This window comes from Vanessa tameamea, chromosome 13 (assembly GCF_037043105.1).
Source record: "Vanessa tameamea isolate UH-Manoa-2023 chromosome 13, ilVanTame1 primary haplotype, whole genome shotgun sequence".
NCBI classification, from domain to species: Eukaryota; Metazoa; Arthropoda; class Insecta; order Lepidoptera; family Nymphalidae; genus Vanessa; species Vanessa tameamea.
The window spans coordinates 9,677,869-9,700,509 of NC_087321.1; the positions used below are offsets into that span (position 1 = coordinate 9,677,869).

At 32.2% G+C, this 22,641-nt stretch overlaps 1 protein-coding gene across 1 annotated transcript; it reads right to left on the minus strand.

Moving 5' to 3' along the window:
* Positions 1-215: 215 nt before the first annotated feature.
* Positions 216-22,641, minus strand: LOC113403456 (differentially expressed in FDCP 6-like). Its single transcript, XM_026644005.2, has 10 exons — positions 22,405-22,641; positions 5,201-5,389; positions 4,919-5,059; positions 3,384-3,623; positions 2,724-2,953; positions 2,310-2,499; positions 2,016-2,152; positions 1,707-1,843; positions 1,170-1,294; positions 216-397 (listed from the first exon to the last, which is right to left on the minus strand). The coding sequence occupies exons 1-10, from the start codon at positions 22,495-22,497 to the stop codon at positions 254-256; spliced, it is 1,626 nt and encodes a 541-aa protein (XP_026499790.1). The 5' UTR covers positions 22,498-22,641; the 3' UTR covers positions 216-253.

Here is a 22,641-nt window from a genome sequence, read left to right on the forward strand (position 1 = left end):
GCAGAAAGTACAAATTTTTTATGTAAATTCATTTGAATGATTGAATTTATATTCATAATATAATATATTGTATTAAATTAAGCAATAAGCGCCTAATTATTTATATCAAATACATAATATAAAAATTGGTAAAATACTATGTTTTATCAAATTGTTTATACATTTTTTAAAAGCTGCCATATTTCGTAGACTACTGACAAATCCACGTCTTGATGATACTTTTCCCAATTTATTAAAATACCACAGATTGTTCTTATAGCTTTTCTTCATCGTGTAGAGTTTTCAAGTGCCTCAAAGCCCTGAGGTCGATGAGGGTATCGGATGAGCTCTTTGTTGTCGGCACAAATGATATCGCACGTCTTGCTCGTTCGCCGTTTCGAAGAACTGGGTTAAGATCCTGGAAATAAAAAGAAATATTTTACGTTCTATTTGAATAGCTGTAATCATTATTAGCTTATAATCCGTACCCTATATACAGTCACGTGATATTTCTGTGGTACTAAGTCATTTGTTGTGTATCGACCCAAAAAAATATTGCAACATTTTAATATCAATTAATTTAGGATAAACTAAAGATGCAATTTTTTTGAAAATATCTATATGATATTTGAGTATAATTTTATTAAAAGATAGGCTGACTTTTCTTTTTATTTTAACGATGTATTTAAGGCTTCATTAAATAAAGTTAAAAGTAACAGCCTGTTAATGTCCCACTGCTGGGCTAAGTTCTCATCCCCCTTTGACGAGAATATTTTGGAGGTTATTCCACCACAACACTTGTGACAGAATTTCATAGAAATTAGACACATACAAGTTTCCTAACGATGTTTTCCTTCACCGCCAAGCACGAGATGAATTATAAACACGAATTAATTACATGAAAATTCAGTGGTGCTTGCAGGGTTTGAACCTGCAACCACTGGGCCATATCGGCTCTAGTATATCGTTTTAATACTAAAAAACATCGAATCAAATCCCATACATTGATATTATGGGATCAATGTTAAAGGGACCGAGGAAATGTTTGTACTTCGATCTTACAATGACACCACATGTAACTATGAATAATTCTGTTATATAACTATTTGTGTTACTTCTAATTATGTACGTTAAGGCCGATAATATAATTTCTTATATATTATTTAGTATGATTGTATATATCTATTTACTCGGAGTTGAACGTGCAGTGCATGTGCATTGTGCTCGGTCTGGGAGATCTTGGATTGAGCTGCTTTAAGTTCCGCGTCCAGATTCTGTTTCTCTTTCTCCAGCTCCTTGAGTCGACGTTCTGCTTCTGTTATACATGTACAATAAGAAATAGAGCGAATTAGATCTACAATGGCATTTTAATATGCTTTTTTATGTTCTTGTATATATTATTGTTTAATTGGTATTATAATGAGAATTAAATTAATTTCGAGTTGTTTAATATTCTTATGATACGAAATGAGTAAAACATTGTTTATTTTTTCCTAAATTAACTAGATACGTAAGAAAAAACGGACAAGTCTTACTAGAATTAATTCATATTTATATATATTAAATGTTTTTATATTTTTTTACCAAAATATATGACGCGTTTCGGAAAAGGTTTTAGTAATTACTTGGCAACAACATCTGCCGACGGTTTTGGTTGTAGTATGTGCTTATTCCAATTCCAATTATCTAGATGCTACTTACTACCTTATTAAAAATACCAAACTAACCTCTGTATTGCGCTTCTTTTTCCGCTTGGAGCATTTCGAATTGTTTTCGTTTCAGTCTTTCTTCTTCTAGCATTTTGTTTTGTTCTTCTTGTAATCGCTCTAATTCTTCCCGCCTTTCCCATTCTTCTGCCAATACCCTGAAAATTGCAAGTTTTTTTTATTTGGACATTGATAACTTAATTCGTGTTTTTTTTTTCAGAATGATTAATTATATTTCCATGTAATATTTACCGTCTCTTAACACAATTTTCACGAAATAAGACTTAAAGTTATCATAATCTTATTTTGATGATTATTTTTATTGATTACCTGGCTTGTAATGCTCTAACAATTTCTTCGTCTCTCTTAGCTTGCGTTTCTTCTTGTAGAAGCCTCTCTAGTTCTGCTTGGGCATTTTTTAATTCTTCTAGTTTTTTGTTATCCTGTTGCGCTAATTCTGCTAATTCCTTGAATAAATATGATATTTATTATTTTTGGAACGAGGTTCTTTTATGCGTTTTACAGTAGAAATAACAGAAATTGTAACGTAATTAGATTAAATTGCTGTTTAATGGCATCAGTTTATCTCGCTAAAGATGTACATATAAATGTGTATAATCTTACCTGGGCTTGTGCCTCAGCTGCCAACCTGGCGCGCACTTCTAATTGTAGTCTCGCGCGCGCTTCTCTAACTTCTTGCTCCCTCCTCGCTCCCGCGCCGCGTCTACCTGCGCGTGCGCGGCGCTGGTAGCCGTCTGCTCCGCCTGATACTGCTGCCGCTTGTCGTAGAGCTGAGAGCCATTGGAGACGACTCCTGAAAAATTAAACGAGCTTAATTTGGAAATTAAGCTATCATTAAATATTTTCTAGAAATGACTACAGAGTAACAACATTTTTGCACGAACGGTTTTAGGATTAACGTGTACTAAACTTTAGTCTTCTTTATGGAAGATGGTACGGAGTGTGAGAAGATTAGTCACAATTGTATGTCCCTTTTAGATTCTGAATAAACTTACATATAGAACAAAATGAACTTACTTATGGTCCTGAGTCCCAAATTCAAACGTTCTCTCGGGCGTGATGAGCTGAAACCGTTGTATTTTTCCTTCACCAACCGCTGCTTCTACTGAACAGTATTCGTCTATAGTGATCCTCCCGCATTGGTCTTTTTGTGAGGAACTCTTGTAGTAGGTAAGAGCGCATGGCTGGAGGACACACCAATACTCTCTCATTGTGGGTAGGAGATAGCCTCGTTTGAAAAGATAACCCTAAAATGTAAAAATTTGCAGTATGAACATGTATAAGAATTCGACGAGGACGGTTAAATTCTAATTCGTCGTAAGTGTAATTGCATCATTTATAGAAAGAAGTATTCGAATTCAATATAGGAGTATTATGTAATTTTAAACAGAAGCATTACAGCTATTAACTGTCAGTCAAAGTAAAAACTACCACGGATTCTGAAAAGAGAATACCCTGATGTGATGAGCCAGCGAAAAACAAAGCTAGTTTTTTGTCTTATTTTGTAATTGCTTACAATTTTCAATATGATCAAAATATACTTAATTGGGTTGGCCCTTTTATTATTACCTCGCGATGATTTACGACAATATTTTCATTTGTTTTAGAAGCGCAATTTGTCTTGCGAAAAACGTGACCTAATTTATGTTATTAATAACATATATTTAATAATCAAACCTTTTTAATAATATCTTCGATGAATACATCATATATTTCAGCCACAGCTTCCACTAACGCTTCTGAATGTAGTTGCTGATCGCAACAGTATTTTGCCTCCAATACGGCCAAGAATGATGTCCATTTGAAGTGCCCTATTGATGACCCTAGCGCTTCCCAGTCCGCTGCGTCCCATCGCAAACCCAGACAGTGGACTAGCTGCTCCGTGATGATACCTGCTTCCGAAGGCTGTAGTACTACCTGGATATTAACGCTAGTTTAGAATTAATTCGATAAAGCCCTTTTTATTTTTGTAATTATTTTACTAAATAATAAATAAAGATGTTTTCACTGAGCTAAACTATAGCCGAGATGGTCCATTTAGAACACGTGAATCTTAATCGAAATCCGGAATATAAAGTGTTCATATTCTTAATTGTATTTAAAATTCACCTAGATTGAGTGAGTTGTTAAGATTAACATCACGAGAAAATTGGTATATACTTAATGAAATTCTGCCTCAAGTGTAACCAGCCAGCATTGTAGTATGAAATAAGGTTCAAATCTTCGTCTTGACAGGAAGAGGTATTTGAGCAGAAGAGAAAACAATATAGTTTACCTTTATTACTATTTTACATTAAAATAATTATGTGTACAACACACTTTATGATTATTAAAAAGTTTCAAGTTTTCAATTTTGGCTCTAATAGCAATCAGAGGCCGCTCCGACATAAGAGTCTGTAGTAGAGTGTATCTCTGTCAGTACACATAGTATCTAATTAAAAAACATTAAGATAATCTCACGGACAATTACTACTTTTATTAACTAGTTAACAGTTTCATTACGTTTTATAAATACTACAGTACAGAAAAGCTAAAGAGGGTGGTACCAAGATTCAAACCAAATAAAATATTTTTGCTAAATAATATTCGTACAAATGTTGACGTCAATTTTTCAATTGTCTGTCAATCTACATTTTTTAGTTGGACGGACGATTGACGCGTATCGTACGTAATTAGAATATGGTAAAAGAGTTGACAGAAAGTTAAATAGGTCATTGAACTTTTAAATGAAGCAGTCTTGAACGTTCGCATACGGCTTACACATGTAGACTCGTACAAGGAAAACAATAAGTTACAAAAATGTGTGTGTGCTATATCTACGTCAAGAATTATATTGTTTGAAACTAAATTAAATTCTATATTACAATGATGTTGGTCTGTTTAAATATAGAATAATTTTGCAATTGAAACACGTCTTACAAAACATTAAAGCATTATAATTCTAGAAAAATAAAAAATATAGGTATTTAGTTTTATATATTAAATATATGAAGTAAGAAATGGGTTGTACTTTCTAATTGAGTAACATTTGACGATATTCCTTTGTTTACGCAGATAATTAATTGTTATGTCGGCTGTGCCTCATGTCAATAATCTATAATTTTTTCGACGCATCTAGTCTCTATGACGTCTTAGCCGTCGTCGTATAAAATTATTTATTATCTGCTAGTAAATTTTTGGTTACAATATAGATCCCAAAAAAGTTAACTTACAACGTAATGACTGGCATCATCCGCATCCTGTACCAAGTCGGCTAGCAGACAGAATATTCTGAATAATTTAAACACAGAGTCGTCACAGAAGATGGGTTTATCTCGCGCCAGTAGATTCTTTTTGCAAACAAACCAGCACACCTAAAAATAATGAAATATAAAAAAAAATGTTTACAAATTGAGACTGTGCTTAATGAAATTTTGTAAATGATATGATGTCGTCTCGTAGAATAGGTAAAAGCAACATTATTAAAAAAAAAAAGATCTTAAAAGTTCACTTACTTCGCTTATTTTCTTTTCATACTCTCTCGCAACTGGTAGGTTCAAGGTCTTAGGGAGCGAGCTGAACACTTCATGCTGAAGGTAATATCGGAACTCGTCAAAAGTCAACTCCTGCGAAGACCTGTAATGGTCCAGACCCTTTTCCACGCCGTACAGATCTAGTAATGTGCCGATGTTTGCTGTTAGTACCTGCCAAGAAGAAAATAATTAAAAAATAATGTAATGAATATAAAAAACACCTAAATTGTTTAGTTAGTTATTGTTATTCAGTCAAAATGTCATGAGAAATTGAATGTACATTAAAATTTTTGTCTCATTAGTCAATCTTTCCTTGAGCTAGATATGAGTCAGCAGTTTCATTAAGCATACAGACGGATACGGGAGCTGCTACAATGACACTACAAGCCATTTAAGCTAATGAGTCGTAAGCAAGTCGCGTCAGTTTATGGATGAGACTGCCAACCACTGTTTTCAGAAAGATATTTTGATTAAATAGTGATTCAAAGTCTAAGTCAATACTTTTGTAAAAACTTTATACAAATACATATATGTATTATAATATTACTTCTTAAGTTTTCCTACTTAAATTTTCAAGAATTCTTTATTAGCTTACGCTTTAGTTATAAAACAATTTTTTGTTTAAAATTTAAGCTTTTAGACTTAGTGGTTTTGGTCGTGTACAGGGCCGGCTTTAACCATCTAGGCGCTCCGGACTGGACATGCATTAGACGCCCTTTTATATTCGACCTGGGTTGGAAGCCGCGAAGGCTAAGGCCTTTCTGGAGCCCTGGAGAACTGTTAGATATCGTGGACGAACTTTTTTTTCGTAGGTTGCGAGAGTAAGTACTGTTTAATCGAGGACCGAATTCAGAAACAGAAGGGGTGACGAAACTTTTCTTACCAAATATAGAAAAGGCGTACAAAATTGTTAGAAAATTAAAAATAACGCCTCATTTAGCTCAAACAATGACAGGTCACGGTGGTTATGAGCAATATAATATAATATATCTCCACCGATTCAAATGTAAAGGTAGCACGACCTGCTCCTGCGACGACGAAACTACAAACAGAATGCCCGAAACACAATATTAGTCGATATGATACAAAGCATTATACTTGTTTATTTATACTCAAAAGTTTACTTAGGTAGGAAAAGAAATAAATCAGAAACTTTAAACTCTTCCCATTTAGCAGAACGTTCAAATTTAATGCTCGTCATGTCCCTAAATCGCTGTTGTGCTTGCAAATTAAGATATGTTTATGATATTTACTCAAAATTGTTTATTTTTAAGTTACGTAGTTATATTTACAAGATAAATGATGGAGATGTCCGTCAAGAGCACGTAATCGCGGCCATGCATCGAGGACTCTTGTATACGCACGCGTGGGCTTGTTTGTTTTACAGTTTATTTTAGGGAAAATTTAAGAGCCTCATGCAGTCCACTCAGTAGAATCGTTAAATTATATATATGTCTATAGAATAATCCTGCGTATATACATTGGTACCCTGAGAAATTTTAACTATTTCTTACATCGCCAAGGCACCAATGTTATGTCCTTTGTGGCCGTATTTACACTGGCGGTAAGACGAGAGGGTGGACCTACCCGACGGCCTTATACAAAGCTCAACTAAGTAATTATATTGTAATACGTAATATTAACAGCACTGTTATTCTGCCTTATATAGAAGATTGTTTTCGTGTCATTAGTAAAGTTATGTCTATAAATACTCTAATATTATAAGGCACAAATATCAAGGTTCAAGAGTCGCAGTGTTTCAGTACCTACAGATTTAACTTTTAATGAAATTACGTGGGTAACTTTATTTATTTTTATATTCGCAGATTAAATATAAATATAACAAAAAAGGGAACCTAATTCAATGCATATATTTTTTGTCCTGATTATTAAAAGAGATAATGCACAAATGTGTGTGCAAATACACTGTGCGGTGCACTGTCTATCCGTCACTCTGATACAATCCGATGAGACGGAAATTCCATTCGAATGGAGATAATTCAGGTTACCTATCTTCACAACTAATTATTGTCTCAACTGGGAATACCGGCATAGTGTCTCGGAATGTGGTGCATTATAAGCTAACCACTAAATCGATTAGACAGGGAAAAAACTAAAATCATATCAAATGTCTTTGCTGGACCACAAACCTTAACAATAACATTACTTACTTACCGAGTTCGTACATCTTTCACTTGTATCGCGTTACTCAGTACCAAGTTAGTCAGTTCGTATAATTTATTGACACAAGATGCTATAAATAAGGACAAGTTATTTTTGATAACAGTATTTTGTTTCAAAACATAAGCACGAAGTATTTTAAGCTGAATTCAAAAAATGAATGAGGATATCAATTTAGTTGTATTTTTTTTTGTTTGTTACCTCAGACTTCATCATTTATTATGATGAGATTTTGTAAAATATTTTTTTGGTGAGAGTTAAATTCTGTTTGGTTTTATTTAAATTTGGAGAATTTCGGTTATATTGATATTCAAATTTTATATAAACTATCTGTGACATTCAAATAATCAATAAATGGTCAAGTAATATTAAAAATTTAGAGATTTATAGCTGAGTTTGGGACGACGTTATATACCTACGCGTGCAATACTTTCTTCAATTTTTGAAAAATAAAATGTTGTTATGTATTAAATCAACATAAAAATAGATATTAATGACTTTTGATTTGTATGTTAACGAGAAGTAATAAAGTGGAGAAGCGAATTCGTGTAGTTAAAATATCCTTCTTTTATAATTCCATAAAATTATAGGTCTTTGACTTTTCATTTTAATTTTTAAAAGGATTAGAATTCTATCCCATAACAATTACTCTATGGTGCACAACCCTAAAAATCAATTTTTTTTTTGTTTTCCTTGATTTGTCTTAATAAATAAATGCATAAATAATATAAAAAAAACAGGGACAGTTTTTCTAAGTCCTCAGACACTTTGAAATTTATTATGACTTTCAACTGTTTATAAATTGTATAAATTCTATAGAAATCAACCATAATGAGATATGCTATACAATATGACTCACCATCCGGTTACGTTTTCACTGGCGATCTTGACAGAACAATACACATTTAAAATTATGTTATAACATTCGCAGCGGTGCTATTCTGTAAGAACTCACTTCGTCCCTATGTCACTTGTAAAATTATGAAAACCGACTTATACGCTATTTTTATATTAGTATCCTTTAAATGTTATTATTTTTATGGACGTAAACAAATTTATGATATTATTTATGATATTCAAAGAAGCCAACATACTGTATTCAATTAGAATCAACAAATCCTTAAGGCCTGGGTTCAGCTAAAATCATTCCTGTGCTCCATTGAGACTGGTCGATGTGATCGTATTTGGTCATTCTCATAATGTTAATGATAATTTGTGACATAGGTATTATTATGTGTCTCTTGGATCATTTATGTGTCTAGATAGACTGGCCTCTAAATACATGTACATTAGTAAAATAGAATGTAATTTCACGAGCTTTCACAAACAATTAAATAATTAGGTTGGCTTGTGTTAGTTCCTTCGTAGTGTTCTCATATACATAATCGAAGATGTTGTCTATATATATATATAATATATTATCGCTGCACATACGAACTCGAAACTCAACTACAATCTTATTGAAATATTTTTTAATACTAATATCATCAAGTAATATTTTTGCGTAGGAAAAATAATATGTTTGTTTTTATCGCTCTGTAAGAAGCGCTATTGTTTTAATGATTTTTAATTAAACTAATATTGTAAATTAAGTTTTATTTTACTAACGGTTAATATATATATATATATAATAAAATTGCCAGTTACAATCTCTGAATGGAGTTTTGAACAAAGGTCTTACATTAAACATGGATGACACATCGTGTGAATGCTAAAAGCCCGCAAACTTGTGTTATAAATACAGTTACATATACACGCTGTAACTTGATATGTACCTACGATAAATATTTAGTAATTTAATGTATTGTAAATTGTAAAGACTAATTTGAAATGTTTATCATAATTTGTAGTATTTATACGTCACGCCATCGGGAAATAAATTAAAAATTAAACCAACAGCCTAAATTGTCCCATTGTTGGGCTAAGGAATTCTCTCTATTTGAGGAGATTTGCAGCATTTTTCACCCTCCAATACGGGGTGGTGGATAACGTTTATCAGATTTCATCGGACATTTTGTAGAGTTTTTTATTATATTTTCTTTATTAATTTATAAGTATATAAAACAAAATCATTTCTCTGGGATAGTTGTGAGTTCTAATCGATTAGGAAATATGCTACGATTATTAGAAAAAATACATGGTCTGATTATAAAGAAGCACATTATATTAAGCATTAGTGGGGCTTTAGTTGAGACCTCAAGAAGCCCTACTATCTGCACGTATTATCCTTATGCCCATCAGTAGAATACTTAATACTTCTGTTCTGGTATGAAAGGTAAGTTAGCCAGTGTAATTATAAGCAAAAGGAGCATTTACGATCAGCTAGTGTTACTATTACAAGATTTATACATTACAGTGCCTATTTATAGGAATGGTGACCATTTTAGGTGACACTATCTCGTGGCTCATTTGCTCGTCCATTTTTCTATATTTTCCATTACGTCGCAAGTTCGCAACGTATCTCGCGCTTGATCTCCTGTTGCTTTTATATCGTTTACACTAAACGAGGCATTCCCCTCGTCGTGACATATTTACTGACGAATTAAACAATGTTTTATGTCAGTGCTTGTAATACTGTGATGAATTGTGACTGCAGCTCTCTGTGAGCTTTTTATTTGTATAATCTGATGTATAATTTAACTAGTGTGAGTGAATTATTACGTCAGTTTAATTAATTGAATGAAATAAAACAAGGAAATTATCTCACGTTTTGTTTTTGTAATTTCAGATTTTGCTAAGTACGTGTGTTTCCTACGGGCACAGAGTAGGTACCTATTTGACATGTAATTAGACGGCGTATATTTTGAATAATATTTTTGCATTTAATGAAATTACATAACAATTATAAACATTAAAGCCTTAACTATTTTATATACAAATAAAAATTTCAAAAGTGATAACAAGATGACTTTTTCTGTCTTTAGATTAGTGATTCGAAATTCATTTTATATTCGCTTTAGTCGAATTTCAGCATAGAACCGAACTTCGTCATACGGCCGAAATTCTGAACAAATGCCGAACATTTGGTGCAAAAAAAAATATATTGTACTATTTTTATTGAAATTAATGGATATCATACTAATTCGGCATTTGAACCGAATTTCGGCCGAATGTCGTACTCTATACAATCCACGCTCGGCTCATTTCTAGCTTAGATACAAAATATACCTACTTAATAATGTTTAGAAATATTTGTGCAACAAGAGGATTTGAATGTACGTACAAGTAGAGTGCAGAGAAATATATTATCATATTATATTCCTAAGTTCTTAGAAAGACTAGAAAAAGTCATGTTGACATTCTTTAATCGAATCGTATGTAAATTGAATAAACGCATTGTTAACATGTTAAAGATATTTATATATATACGTATAAACAGTCTTATGTTAAACTGAACCTTAAAAAAATTGTGAATGAAATTCAGCGGGAAATTTGCCTGACAACGGTGAAAAGAAGGATTATGTATTTTATCTCCTTAACTAGTGTATATGTCGTTAGCTTCTTATTACAGTTCCGGTTGTATTGCCTTTTTGCATAATACGCCACGCAACAGAAATTCTAAATGACAAATACTTCGTGTTGAATATAAATAAATGAATGGTTTTAATTCTCTAGGTGGGGCTATATTCCTTGTAGATATATAGATATACATGTCTGCTAGTGTAGGTACCAACAACATATCATTATTTTAACACCAAACCATTATTACTTCTACTGCGTAGTGCGTTCCAGCTCGAAGGACGAGTGTGTCTATGTAATAATACACAGGGAATTAATAAATGATTATTTTTATATGCACGTCTGTATATATATATATTAAATTAATAATATTTGATATATTTACTTAGGTCAAAACTGTTAGGAACATATCATATTATTGTCGTACTTAATTTAAATGAATATTTTCGAAGATATTACAGATTTAAAATGCAGTGGTTTGTATTGTTTAATGACAAAAAGCTATGAACTTTGTATATAAAGACAATCTGTAGTATATTTAGTATCAGTATTGCACTCGTGCGAAGCCTGGCCGGGTCGCTAGTATCGTAATATAACAACAGATAAAATATATATTTAATTTTAATGCGACGCCGTCCTACAATCGTCAAATCTCTAGATTTCGTTTTCATCTACTCGATCTATGAAAACAGCACTAGATCGCCTATAGGTATATATAGGGAATAGTATTCTCGCGATCAAACCGTCGTTAGTGACGGAAATTTAATGGCCCCTTTCGGTCAAGGTTGAGCATATGTCGAATCTTTCAATCTTTTTTGTTTTATTGTAATCTGGTTTCCAGTGAGTGAGCCGGTGTGCAATCTTAAGCGGCATAACATCGAAGCTCCTGTGGTTAGAGGTACATCGACCGTGAAAGAAGAGATCCACATAAGTTGTGTCAATGTCTATTGGCCAAGGCAACCACTTAACCAAAGGTATCTAAAATAAAAAAATAAAAAAGAGGAGTCGTGGGATACCCGGTAGGAATGTTGCTATACATTATGTATTAAATAACAGTCACAATAAATGATTCAATCAAAAACAAATAATTTTATATAATTCCGTATATAGTAATCGTATAATAGAAAGGAAAGTTGAGGTTATAGTTGTCTGGGGACGTATAACGTTTTTTCCGTACGTGACGATTTCGAATTTGGAACAAGATTTTTAAAACTTCGTACTAATAAAAAAAAAACGTCCTGACAAATTAATTATTATGACGATAATTGACGGTGGTTCTTGTTTACGTTTCTTATACACGTTAAAGCTTGTCATAGTTGAGAATTGAGATGTATTTAAATACATTACGTAATTTAAATTATATATAATACGACTAATAATGGAGAATCATAAATAACGGTATATTATTATACAATTATATGAATACTTTATATTTGTTTTGTTATCATAGTATTCATAGATAATAAATACGTAAAGTATTATGCTCAAGGATGCACGTCACACGCATACAGAGATTTATAAAAGAAAAAATGTGACAGGTATTTGAATTGAAAATTAGTTAGAACTGTCATTCGACCCTATTATATTTAATGACTTTTTATATATTAAAATTGTTGTTATATGTTATTACTAAACCAAAAAGTTTAAAGTTAGGTAAACAATGAAAAAAAATCAACAGATAATTTATACTAAACAGAATTATAAATTATTTTTGAAAAACAAGCGTCAAATCTTGGAACGTCAGAAGTATGAGTGCGCTTTAGAATTATTTTTTTTTTGTATCTGGTGACCAAAGACCTAACATTTCTATGTTGTTATAATCATACGATTATTGCAATATAAATCGATTGAATATTATTTTTTAACAACTTCCATAACATTATATTTATACCTGTGTTTTCTAATTAATAATAATATAACGAATAATGTTAGTGTAAGTAATGATAATGTGTATTTTATGGACGAATATTACGTCAACGTAAACAATTTAATTGTTACTTAAATGTCAAATTTTGACAGTCAGCTACTTTGACATTTCTAAAGGTCACCAGGGCTGTTTCTCATAATATTATTTAAACATTATTATGATTTCAAATTTTATAATTGTCATTTTTTTCGTTATGGTGAAAGCGGTAACAGTAGAATTTCGTCGAATTGCAATGCTCTCCATACAACATTAGAGTAAAATATTTCTAAAGCTTAAAAAAGGTTTTACTTGTGTGATGTCTGCTGTATCCTGCATATCCTATATATTACTAGCGTAAGCCGATTTTTATCCCAGTGATTATGGGACGAAAGTTGCACGTAGAAGATCGGTCATGATCTTATTTTGAAAAACTCCAGCCGTAGATGTGCAGAAAATTAAAGAGGATTATCGATTGCAATGTACTTAATTATTAAGATTTAACAAATAATTAATTTTAGAGATCGGAAAAAAGTTACTGGCTGGGTAGAGAGCGGCGCTATGGCTCTATAAAAAAAAAAACAAATGTAAAACTTGCGAACAGATGACGTCACTTTCCAATGAACAAAACATCAAAACAAAACTGTCATAGGTTTCGAAATTCCTAAAAATATGTTGATAGACGCGAAGTTTCGCCGGCGATTAGACTAGTAATAATTAAGTTTCTTTTGTCAAAACGAATAGCTACATATCTAATCTGTTAAAATGTTTCTAACTAATGAGTAGTTATACTGCATAAGAAATTACTCAACGACTTCGGAATGTAAATATTTAATAGAGGAAAACAGTTTACATGTAAAGGCTTAAGTAAACGCGGAAAATATGCTTATAAATAATGCAAGTCGTTCGCGAGACGTGTTTGCTTCATACTGTTGAGTAGATATCAGGTCAAATATGATAAACATTATAGCCGACTTTAAAACAGAAGGGTATAATTGCGGCTGTTTTTATTGTGTTACTGTCTGTCTCACATTAATTGTAAACTGTTATTTATTTTTATTGAATGAGCTACCCTTCGAGGGTATAATGCATTTTTTTTTTTTTTTCATAGAGGAGTGACGAATTATGTAGATTTTTTTAAAATTATGTTTATGTTTGATGACAACCCTAAATTTCAATGTCTAAAGAAATGTTGTCCCGCCATTAAAGGCGCGTGAGTGCTACATGCGAATTAGGCCGTGTAATTTTACGACGTTCACATTTTACAAAATCATTATGTTGATTTACGAAATATTAGCTAATAAATAAAAGCTTAAGCTGTCCATTTATTAAGCTTATTAGCTCCTCAAAAGAATATGCAGTCTCTTAGGATGAATATATCTTTAATTCACTGGGTTCAATGTTAAATGGTAAATATTTGCGAGTTGGTCATAATTGATCGGTTTCGGCCAAGAGATCTCTAAATAGAGTGGACAACTGTGCATGACAAATGTAGTGCACAAATATGTGAGCAATGGGAAACACAATGGCACTCTATTCCCTCGCTCTTGTAATCCAATGAGACACCAAATCAGCGTTAAGGCCAACGCTGGGCCAACGATTTCAAGCCAACAAGGGAACATAAAAACTTTCAACTTTCGGACTCAGTGATGATACTGAGAATTACTGGACTGCAAAAACACAAATCAAAAAAAGTTCTTTACCGCCTCACTTGGTTTAAAAATCAGGACATCCGGAGCTACAGCTTTATAAACTAAACCAATGGGTCAATTGATCATTTCTATATATAAGTAAACGAAATACCACTCATAATGTGATCTCCAAAACTATAGAAAGAATTTTTGGAGTTTTTCACAATCAATAGTCCACGCATTTTTATCTTTAATATAATCTTGTATGTATTGAGTAATATGCCTTATTCATCAATTTTGGCATAAGCTTTATTTTTTTAATAGGCATATATTATTGTGAATATACATCATATTATTGAAAAATTGAAAATATACTGTGAAGCAACTGTAAGTTTACCCACTTCATAAAAATATCCCGAAGGAAGTTTCGACCTCAAAGATTCATAGTGTTCTAATTACAAGCGACTGAATAAAAAAAATCTTAAAATATTTGGATGTTCTCGTGAACACAATGGCAACGTACAATTGTGTGTATAAAGCAAGCGTACTTATTTTGAAAGCTTCGGTTTTTAAAGCAGCGATTGTATAATGAACACAATTAGGTCAATTAGCGAGAAATTCGGGTTGTGTCGAACCGGACGCGGAGATAATTTAATTTGAGGATGCAATAAGAAACGAACTCATTATTTATTCAAATTATAACCATGTCGAGTAAAGTTTGTAGTGTAGTTCATTTTATTTTGGAAATAATGAAATTATTTACATTTTGTTAAAGTTAATGACGTTTATAATAAAATATAGATAGATATATATATTTTATTATTAACATGATAACTGGGGTATACAAAATATGCCTTATTAGTAGTGGGTGGTACATTTATTGTCCACGAAGTCAGAATTGCGATTCAACGGGGAAATGCTAGTATTCATGACACCATTCTATTACCTATTTTTAATTTTGACTGTTAGTAATACTTATCTAAATACAGTATAAAACGTGCCTAATCTTTAAAATAAATTCTGAATGAACAGTCGTTTTGTAGACGTGCCAAATCTCAACTCAATTATATTATATAACCTTCGAAGAAAATCACGAGGCATGTCTTGATATGATATGGGATACATATTGCTCGGAATACTTATTTGTAATGGTTACAATACGATCTCGATTCGATTCCGATGATACTTCGAAATAACCGCAACTGGATCGTTGTGTTAATAGAATAGGAAAACTTAACTGTTAACGGCAACGATATCGATTCGATTCGATTGGGATAAAACGTAACTCAACTCATATTATTAAGTAATTATGGAGTTAGCTGTAAGACAAAATTGTCAAAGCTCATCAGATAGATTATTCTTGCAAAGGTTATAGGGTCAAGGTCAGGTGACGTCATGTCTTGTAACTTCAGCGTAACCTTCGTTTGGGCTGAGGTAAAATTACTCAAACCGCACATTCAATGTTTATGTACGTAAGTATAATGTAAAGGATTAATACTATAAGGTCAGGCAGAACTGTCAGAATATACACACAAAACGTAAAACGCTCCGAGTATATGATATTAAAAATCATTTTAATATATACTGAAACAACTGGAATGGCCCAGTTAGAATTCGTAAAGTAAATTAAATAACCAAAAATTGCAGGTCTAATCCCAGGCAAACATCACTGAATTTTTATGTTTAATTTTTAATTTTTTTTTGGATGTGAAACATTGCGAGCACAGCCTTCCTCACAATGTTCCACCGCATGTGTCCAATGAAAATCTGTCATATTATGTAAATTCCGAGTGCTGCTACTCCGAACACATATGCTCCGATCCTTAGCACCTTTGTTAATATAATTAAACAACAAAGTTTTTGCTCGCTACCGTCGGCATCAACAAGATACAACGATCGTGTATAGATCTACAACAGAAAGAGAAAAATCTGTGTTTAACAAAACACCCGCTAGATAACGTTAATAAGAAACGCCGTGTATGATTGAACGATAAAAATCTTTAATGTGCGTTTTGTAGACGTCGTGTACGTTGACATACTTACAAGCAACGCATAATTTACGACTTGAGTAATTTTTAAAGGTAATTAACACGATGATAAGATTAAATAATCTTATTACTTTCTCATTTTAGTTATTGGAAGTTTAAATAGGTCAATGACAGTCAGTGGTGTGAAAATCGTACATTTTAATTTAAAAAAAAAAAACAAACTACTTATTGCTATATACTCTATTCCAACCATAACAGGAAAAAACCAAATAAACATCATTTGACAGCAAATTGACGCGATATCATTGGTTGAGAGCTTGATTAATCTATGATATTTACTATAGATTTGCGAAAAATGGCGTTTTGAACGGCGGCGAAATTGTTGAATTTTGGATGTAAAATAAAGTGGAAATAAGTAGTAAAGTATAATAGTGTTGTATCATAAATAAACATATATTGATTATAAGCAATATATATTTATTTAAAAATATAAACAACCCACTCAACTATATTGTGTACTACTTCTTAATATAATCGCATGAAATACGTAAATCTAAGGTTTGTTTATCTTTTTTCCTACTTCCATTGGAATAGGCTATAAGTGTATTTATTCCTAATATTTATTTATTCCTTGTATTCAGGTTAATTGCTCAGGATTGACATTCAACCCTAATCGTTATTGAAAATTAGAAAATAACACACGTTAATTCGCGAAATCTGGTGATAAACAAAGACATATACATCTACATAGGCAATTTATGTAATAATTATGTACTTATAATTTTGAATTCTAATTACTGTTATTATTTGTTTATAAATTAATTTAAAAACACATGGAAATATATCCAATTATTAAGAGGTAAGTGCTTCAAATATTCTTTCAATATAAACACATAATTTAGTATTAAAATATTGTTCTTCAGAAATAACTGAACGATGTATTCACAAAAACTAAATAAAACAAATTTCCCACAAACAGTTCACAATAGAAATATTAGTAATCACTGGAAGATGTTTTAAAAACATGCTTATTACTTATTGGTAAAAAACTGCACACATTTGGATAGGTATCAATGTATTAATATAATAAAATCATTTTTAAGGTTAAGTGATCAGCAATGCTATTAAGAACTCATGTCGAATCTCACTCTTGAAATGTTTTAAATCGACTTATGGTTACGTAATACAATTGATTCATGATTCATTTTAATTTACTGTATATTTAGGAGCACCATTCATCATTGATTATATTTCAAATTAGCGTTTTTCGCGCAGACTATTTTATTTTTATATAACGCAAGTAACGATTTAATTATAAAGCTTTGTAAATAAGAGTGTAAATATCATATAAAGTGCATTATATCTTCCGGCCGCGTCGTCCGTCTGTCTGGCGCCAGCGAGAAGGTTACGGGAAGGCGGAAACACCCCATGCAATAAGAATCAATGATTTCTGTCAAAATAAATTTCGATATAAATTAAATCGATACTATAATAGGATTTGTTTGTTACCTTACCTTTAAAAATATATGGATTATTGCAATGGAATTGCAATATTTCGATATCCGTATAAGATAATTATTTACACAACCCAAACATCTGAAATGAACTGAGAACTGGAATGGTGTAGCTTCAATGTTGTTATACTAAAATAAATCATATTAATACTGGCATAATATCGTTACCGAATAAAACTACTAACAGAAACGACATATTATATACTAAATATAATATACATAATAAAATCGTAAGTTGAAAAAGCAGTATTGTTAAAATTGTATATTATATTGAGAAACGAGCCAAAATTATCGGATAGGCTTGTAATTGGTACGGAAAAAAAAATTTTACTTCAGGACTTGAATCAGAGATTATGTTATTTAAATATATTCAAAAGCGATGTATATGAAACAATATTAGCTTATACTTTATAACGTGAGTCAAATAGTAGTCGTTGTTAATATATTAGTCGTATTTTTGTTTATTTTTTATAAAATGGTAGGTGGAAGAGCAAACCCACCTGGTCGTCCGTAGACATTGGCACCGTGAGAAACATTAACCATTGCTTGATGTAAGGAATGTTGGGAATCTTGCGCCAACAATCTTGGGTACTAAGATGTTATGGACCTTGTGCCTATAGTTACAATTTGCCACTAGCTCATTTAACCGGCTCATTTGACTCTTCGAACTGGAACACAAATATACGAATTTGACGACCTCCGTGGTCGAGTTGTGTGTACACCGGTTTTCATGGGTACACCACTCCGAGGTCCCGGGTTCGATTCCCGACCGAGTCGATGCAGAAAAAGTTCATTAGTTTTCTATGTTGTCTTGGGTCTGGGTGTATGTGGTACCGTCGTTACTTCTGATTTTCCATAACACAAGTGCTTTAGCTACTTACATTGGGATCAGAGTAATATGTGTGATGTTTATTATTACTAAGAATTGTTGATTGGCGGAAGAATATCCAACGATTGATTGGTACCTACCCAGACGGACTTGCTTATATAACTACCACCAAGTCCTAGAAATTAAATCAATATACTTATAATTTGTAAACAATGTATAGTTATTTATAATAAATACGGGTACAGAGCCATGTATGATATTGCCAATACTCGTGAAAGCATATTTGCTGACGAGCCTTTATATGGCAGTTTAGTAGAAATTGGAGCACCTAATGGTGTCGACAGCGGCTCGGCGGAGGGCGAGCCCATATTTGCTATAAACGCTGTCTGTCACGCTAGCTTACTAAATTAATTTACAAAATAGATATTTATGGTCCTCTGTCGGGAATCCATGATATACTTTTGTGTTCAGAGAAAATAGTCTTTCATTTAATGAGTTTTATTAAAAGCAAAAATAACAAGTGGCGACAACAGTGAATATTATTAGATCTTTGTAGAACTTATTAAAGTTTTTTTTGGGGCGGTATGTGGGACTTGTCCTACCGGAATGTCTACTAAAAACCAGCGGTACCCCCTCCTCTCTTCGTCTCGTCGGGAGTCATTAAACAAGTACCTACTGTAAGTTCGATTAAACATAATAATAAATCTGATATTAATTGTATACATAACATACATAAACAGCCTGTAAATTTCCCACTGCTGGGCTAAGGCCTCCTCTCCCTTTGAGGAGAAGGTATGGAGCATATTCCACCACGCTGCTCCAATGCGGGTTGGTGGAATACACATTTGGCAGAATTTCGTTGAAATCAGACACATGCAGGTTTCCTCACGATGTTTTCCTTCACCGCCGAGCACGAGATGAATTATAAACACAAATTAAGCATATGAAAATTCAGTGGTGCCTGCCTGGGTTTGAACCCGAAATCATCGGTTAAGATACACGCGTTCTAACCACTGGGCCATCTCTGCTCACCACTGGGCCATCTCTGCTCCATTCATCCATCCATTAATTGTATATTAACACTATATTGGGATATGATTATTATTGTCGAAGGATTTGTAAAAATTGGATTTTGTCATATTACTGGTTAGCTACCAGCAAAACTATTTTCGAACAATTTTAGAACTGGATCGATGCTCGACGAGATCTTATTTTTAAAAACTGATATACGCCATTGTTATAATTAATGTAGTCAAGACATACGGTTTTTTTTTACTTCACGATCGATTTCTATGTTCCGCGTTTTGAGCTCGTTTAGAATATGGAAGACCATATCTGTCATTTAAAATTTTGGCACGTTTCTTTATATGACCAAATCGATATCAATTGATCTTGATTCATGGTCATTGAGAACATTATCGAGTATGGTTTCTTTAAAAAACTGAATTAAAAAAACATATAATGAAAAATAACGATATTTTCAAAGATTTATCATTTATAGTAAATACTTATAATATTTATTTTATCCGTCTGTATGTAAATGGTGGAAATAAATAATATGAATAAAAGTTATATTTTAAACGCATAAGAGAAAAATTAAACTATAGGAAGATATTCCACCCGTCAAAAAAAGGGGGAAGACCTTATTGTACCACGCTCCTTCAATTCGGGATACGGGTGTGTCTGAATTTAAGCATATTAAATAAATATACTTGCGATATTTTTCTTCACCACAAATAACGAAATAATAAATTAGGCATATGAAAATTCGTGCCTGTTCGGATTTGAACCCGATTCGTAATCTTCGGCTAAGATTTACTTTTCTAAACACTGCGCCGAGAGCCATTTCTCAACATTATAAACATTAGGTACTAACAGTATTTAAAACGGGATATTTACCATGTTTTTTATTTTTATTTGGTGGAGCTCGATATTTCGACATTACGAATGTCTTGTTCTTGTGAACAAGTAATAAAAATTTAGTAATAAAAATAACCATATTAATTTAAAATCTTATATTATAAACATTGTCTTTATTTTATTTAATATTATCATGTACACTCCTCTCTTCTGATTAGCTAATTAAACAAGCCCCGTATTATAAAACGATCCAAAATATTAGAAGCGAGATATTATTATAGAATAATAAAGGTGAACTACAACCGTGAGTCAGTTTTAAAACAATGCCTCGAAGTGTACAATACACTTCTAATCGTTTTAATTATTTTTACGCACAAATAGATGATTTTCCTGTGCAGTCATTTGTTTTTTTTTTTTTTTAATAACTATAAATAGTATAATAGTTATTTACGTATTCATAAGAGTCTACTGTCTTATTCTGAATGTATTGTACACTAAGTTGTCTCCCGGAGCTTCGCTCGTGTTTCAGGGTTGGTCGTGATGGTGCTAAACATTAGAAAGTAGCCTATGTTGTTTCGTGGAGTTTAAGTTTGATTCGTACCAAATTTCATAAAATTCGGTTCAGTGGTGTGGCTGTGAAAGAGCAACAAATGGACAGACACAACAGAGTTACTTTCGCATTTATAATATTAGTATAGACGTCTGCACTAAGCTGACTGTTAACTTTTTAGTTGAAGTTACTTTTAAGTAAAATATTAATTTGCCTGACCGTAGTTTAGAAGTTGACCGTGTGTCACAGTTCATACTCCAATGCAACAGCATGTCGTCCCTGAATGCTCTCATTTCGTACCGCATTTTGCCGTCTCGGATTGTAAGAGCGTGGGAATAGACAGTTCACCTGTTTTTGAACATATACTTGAATACTTTTATATCGTCTGCGCAGTAGGTTAGTCTGCGATGCGATCGGCGTGGTCGAAATCGGTCAGGAGAAACTGATTTGATAGATTTTAGATGTAATACTAGATAGACAAAGATATCACAATATTTTGTTAGCCTAGTGTAGCAAATTGGTACAGAGATTATGTACTTCGAAATGTGCACCTGTATCTTTATACTAATTTCTATAAAATAAATTGTATTAAATTAGTGATGCATATCGAGACATAGATATCCTGAATAGGTTTCGAGGTCAACTATCGATAGATTGACTAGTTCTGCAACGCTGTTATAAATATTTCATTTGATGAGAGAGTCCCATGAGAGGGTAATGTTTAAAGGTATTTTTTTTTAAATATTAATTTAATTTAAAACATTATTTACATTTTGTTCCAGACTTCAATTAAATAATGGAGCGGTTATAGACCGGTATTGATTCATGGTTTATTCATCTTTGATTATTTTATTTATATAAGCTAGGCTGTAAAACGGTGATAAAAACGTAAAATAGATTGATATAATTAAAGCAATATTGCTATCACGATAACAGTAGCGATTTTGTTTATTTAACGTACAAAAACAACGCAATCCAAGTTTAAGGATTTTTATGACTTATCACACAGACATGACATCATGTAATAGCTTTTAAGGTCATTGCAGCACCTTTATTTATTTTTTATAAGAGAGAAAAATACAGATGTTTTTATATGCTTAAATTTTTTTTATTGTGCCGAATTTTTTGTTTTTTTTTTTTATATAATTTTGCCGATATTCATGTTTACAATTATTATTGTGTCAGTATTAATAAATATTTTATTTTCACAAGGCTAGGACATTAACATTATACCCTTGAAAATAAAATAGAAAGTATATGTAGTAACAAACCTTTAATTTTGATTTATGTACCGCTTGATTGATCTGAAGCGAGTCGAATGCATGCCATATGCAATTCGTAACATTTTTTAACAGGGCAGACATTTTTGAACATTTATCACTTAGTCACGAAAAGAAAAAAAAATAACTCTTTTTTTAAAAACACATTACACGTCTGTCACTCGCGTGTTCGATTTTCAAACTGGCCGTCTGGCTGTATGATATCAGAGGAAGTGAGTGAAGCGGAAC

Excerpts from the sequence above, each read along its gene's own strand:
- LOC113403456 (XM_026644005.2), bottom strand. The coding sequence starts at position 22,497 with ATGTCTGCCCTGTTAAAAAATGTTACGAATTGCATATGGCATGCATTC. Across the intron at positions 5,060-5,200 it reads ATGAAAAGAAAATAAGCGAA|GTGTGCTGGTTTGTTTGCAA; the intron begins GTAAGTGAACTT and ends CATTATTTTTAG. Across the intron at positions 398-1,169 it reads CACTGCACGTTCAACTCCGA|GATCTTAACCCAGTTCTTCG; the intron begins GTAAATAGATAT and ends TTTTATTTCCAG.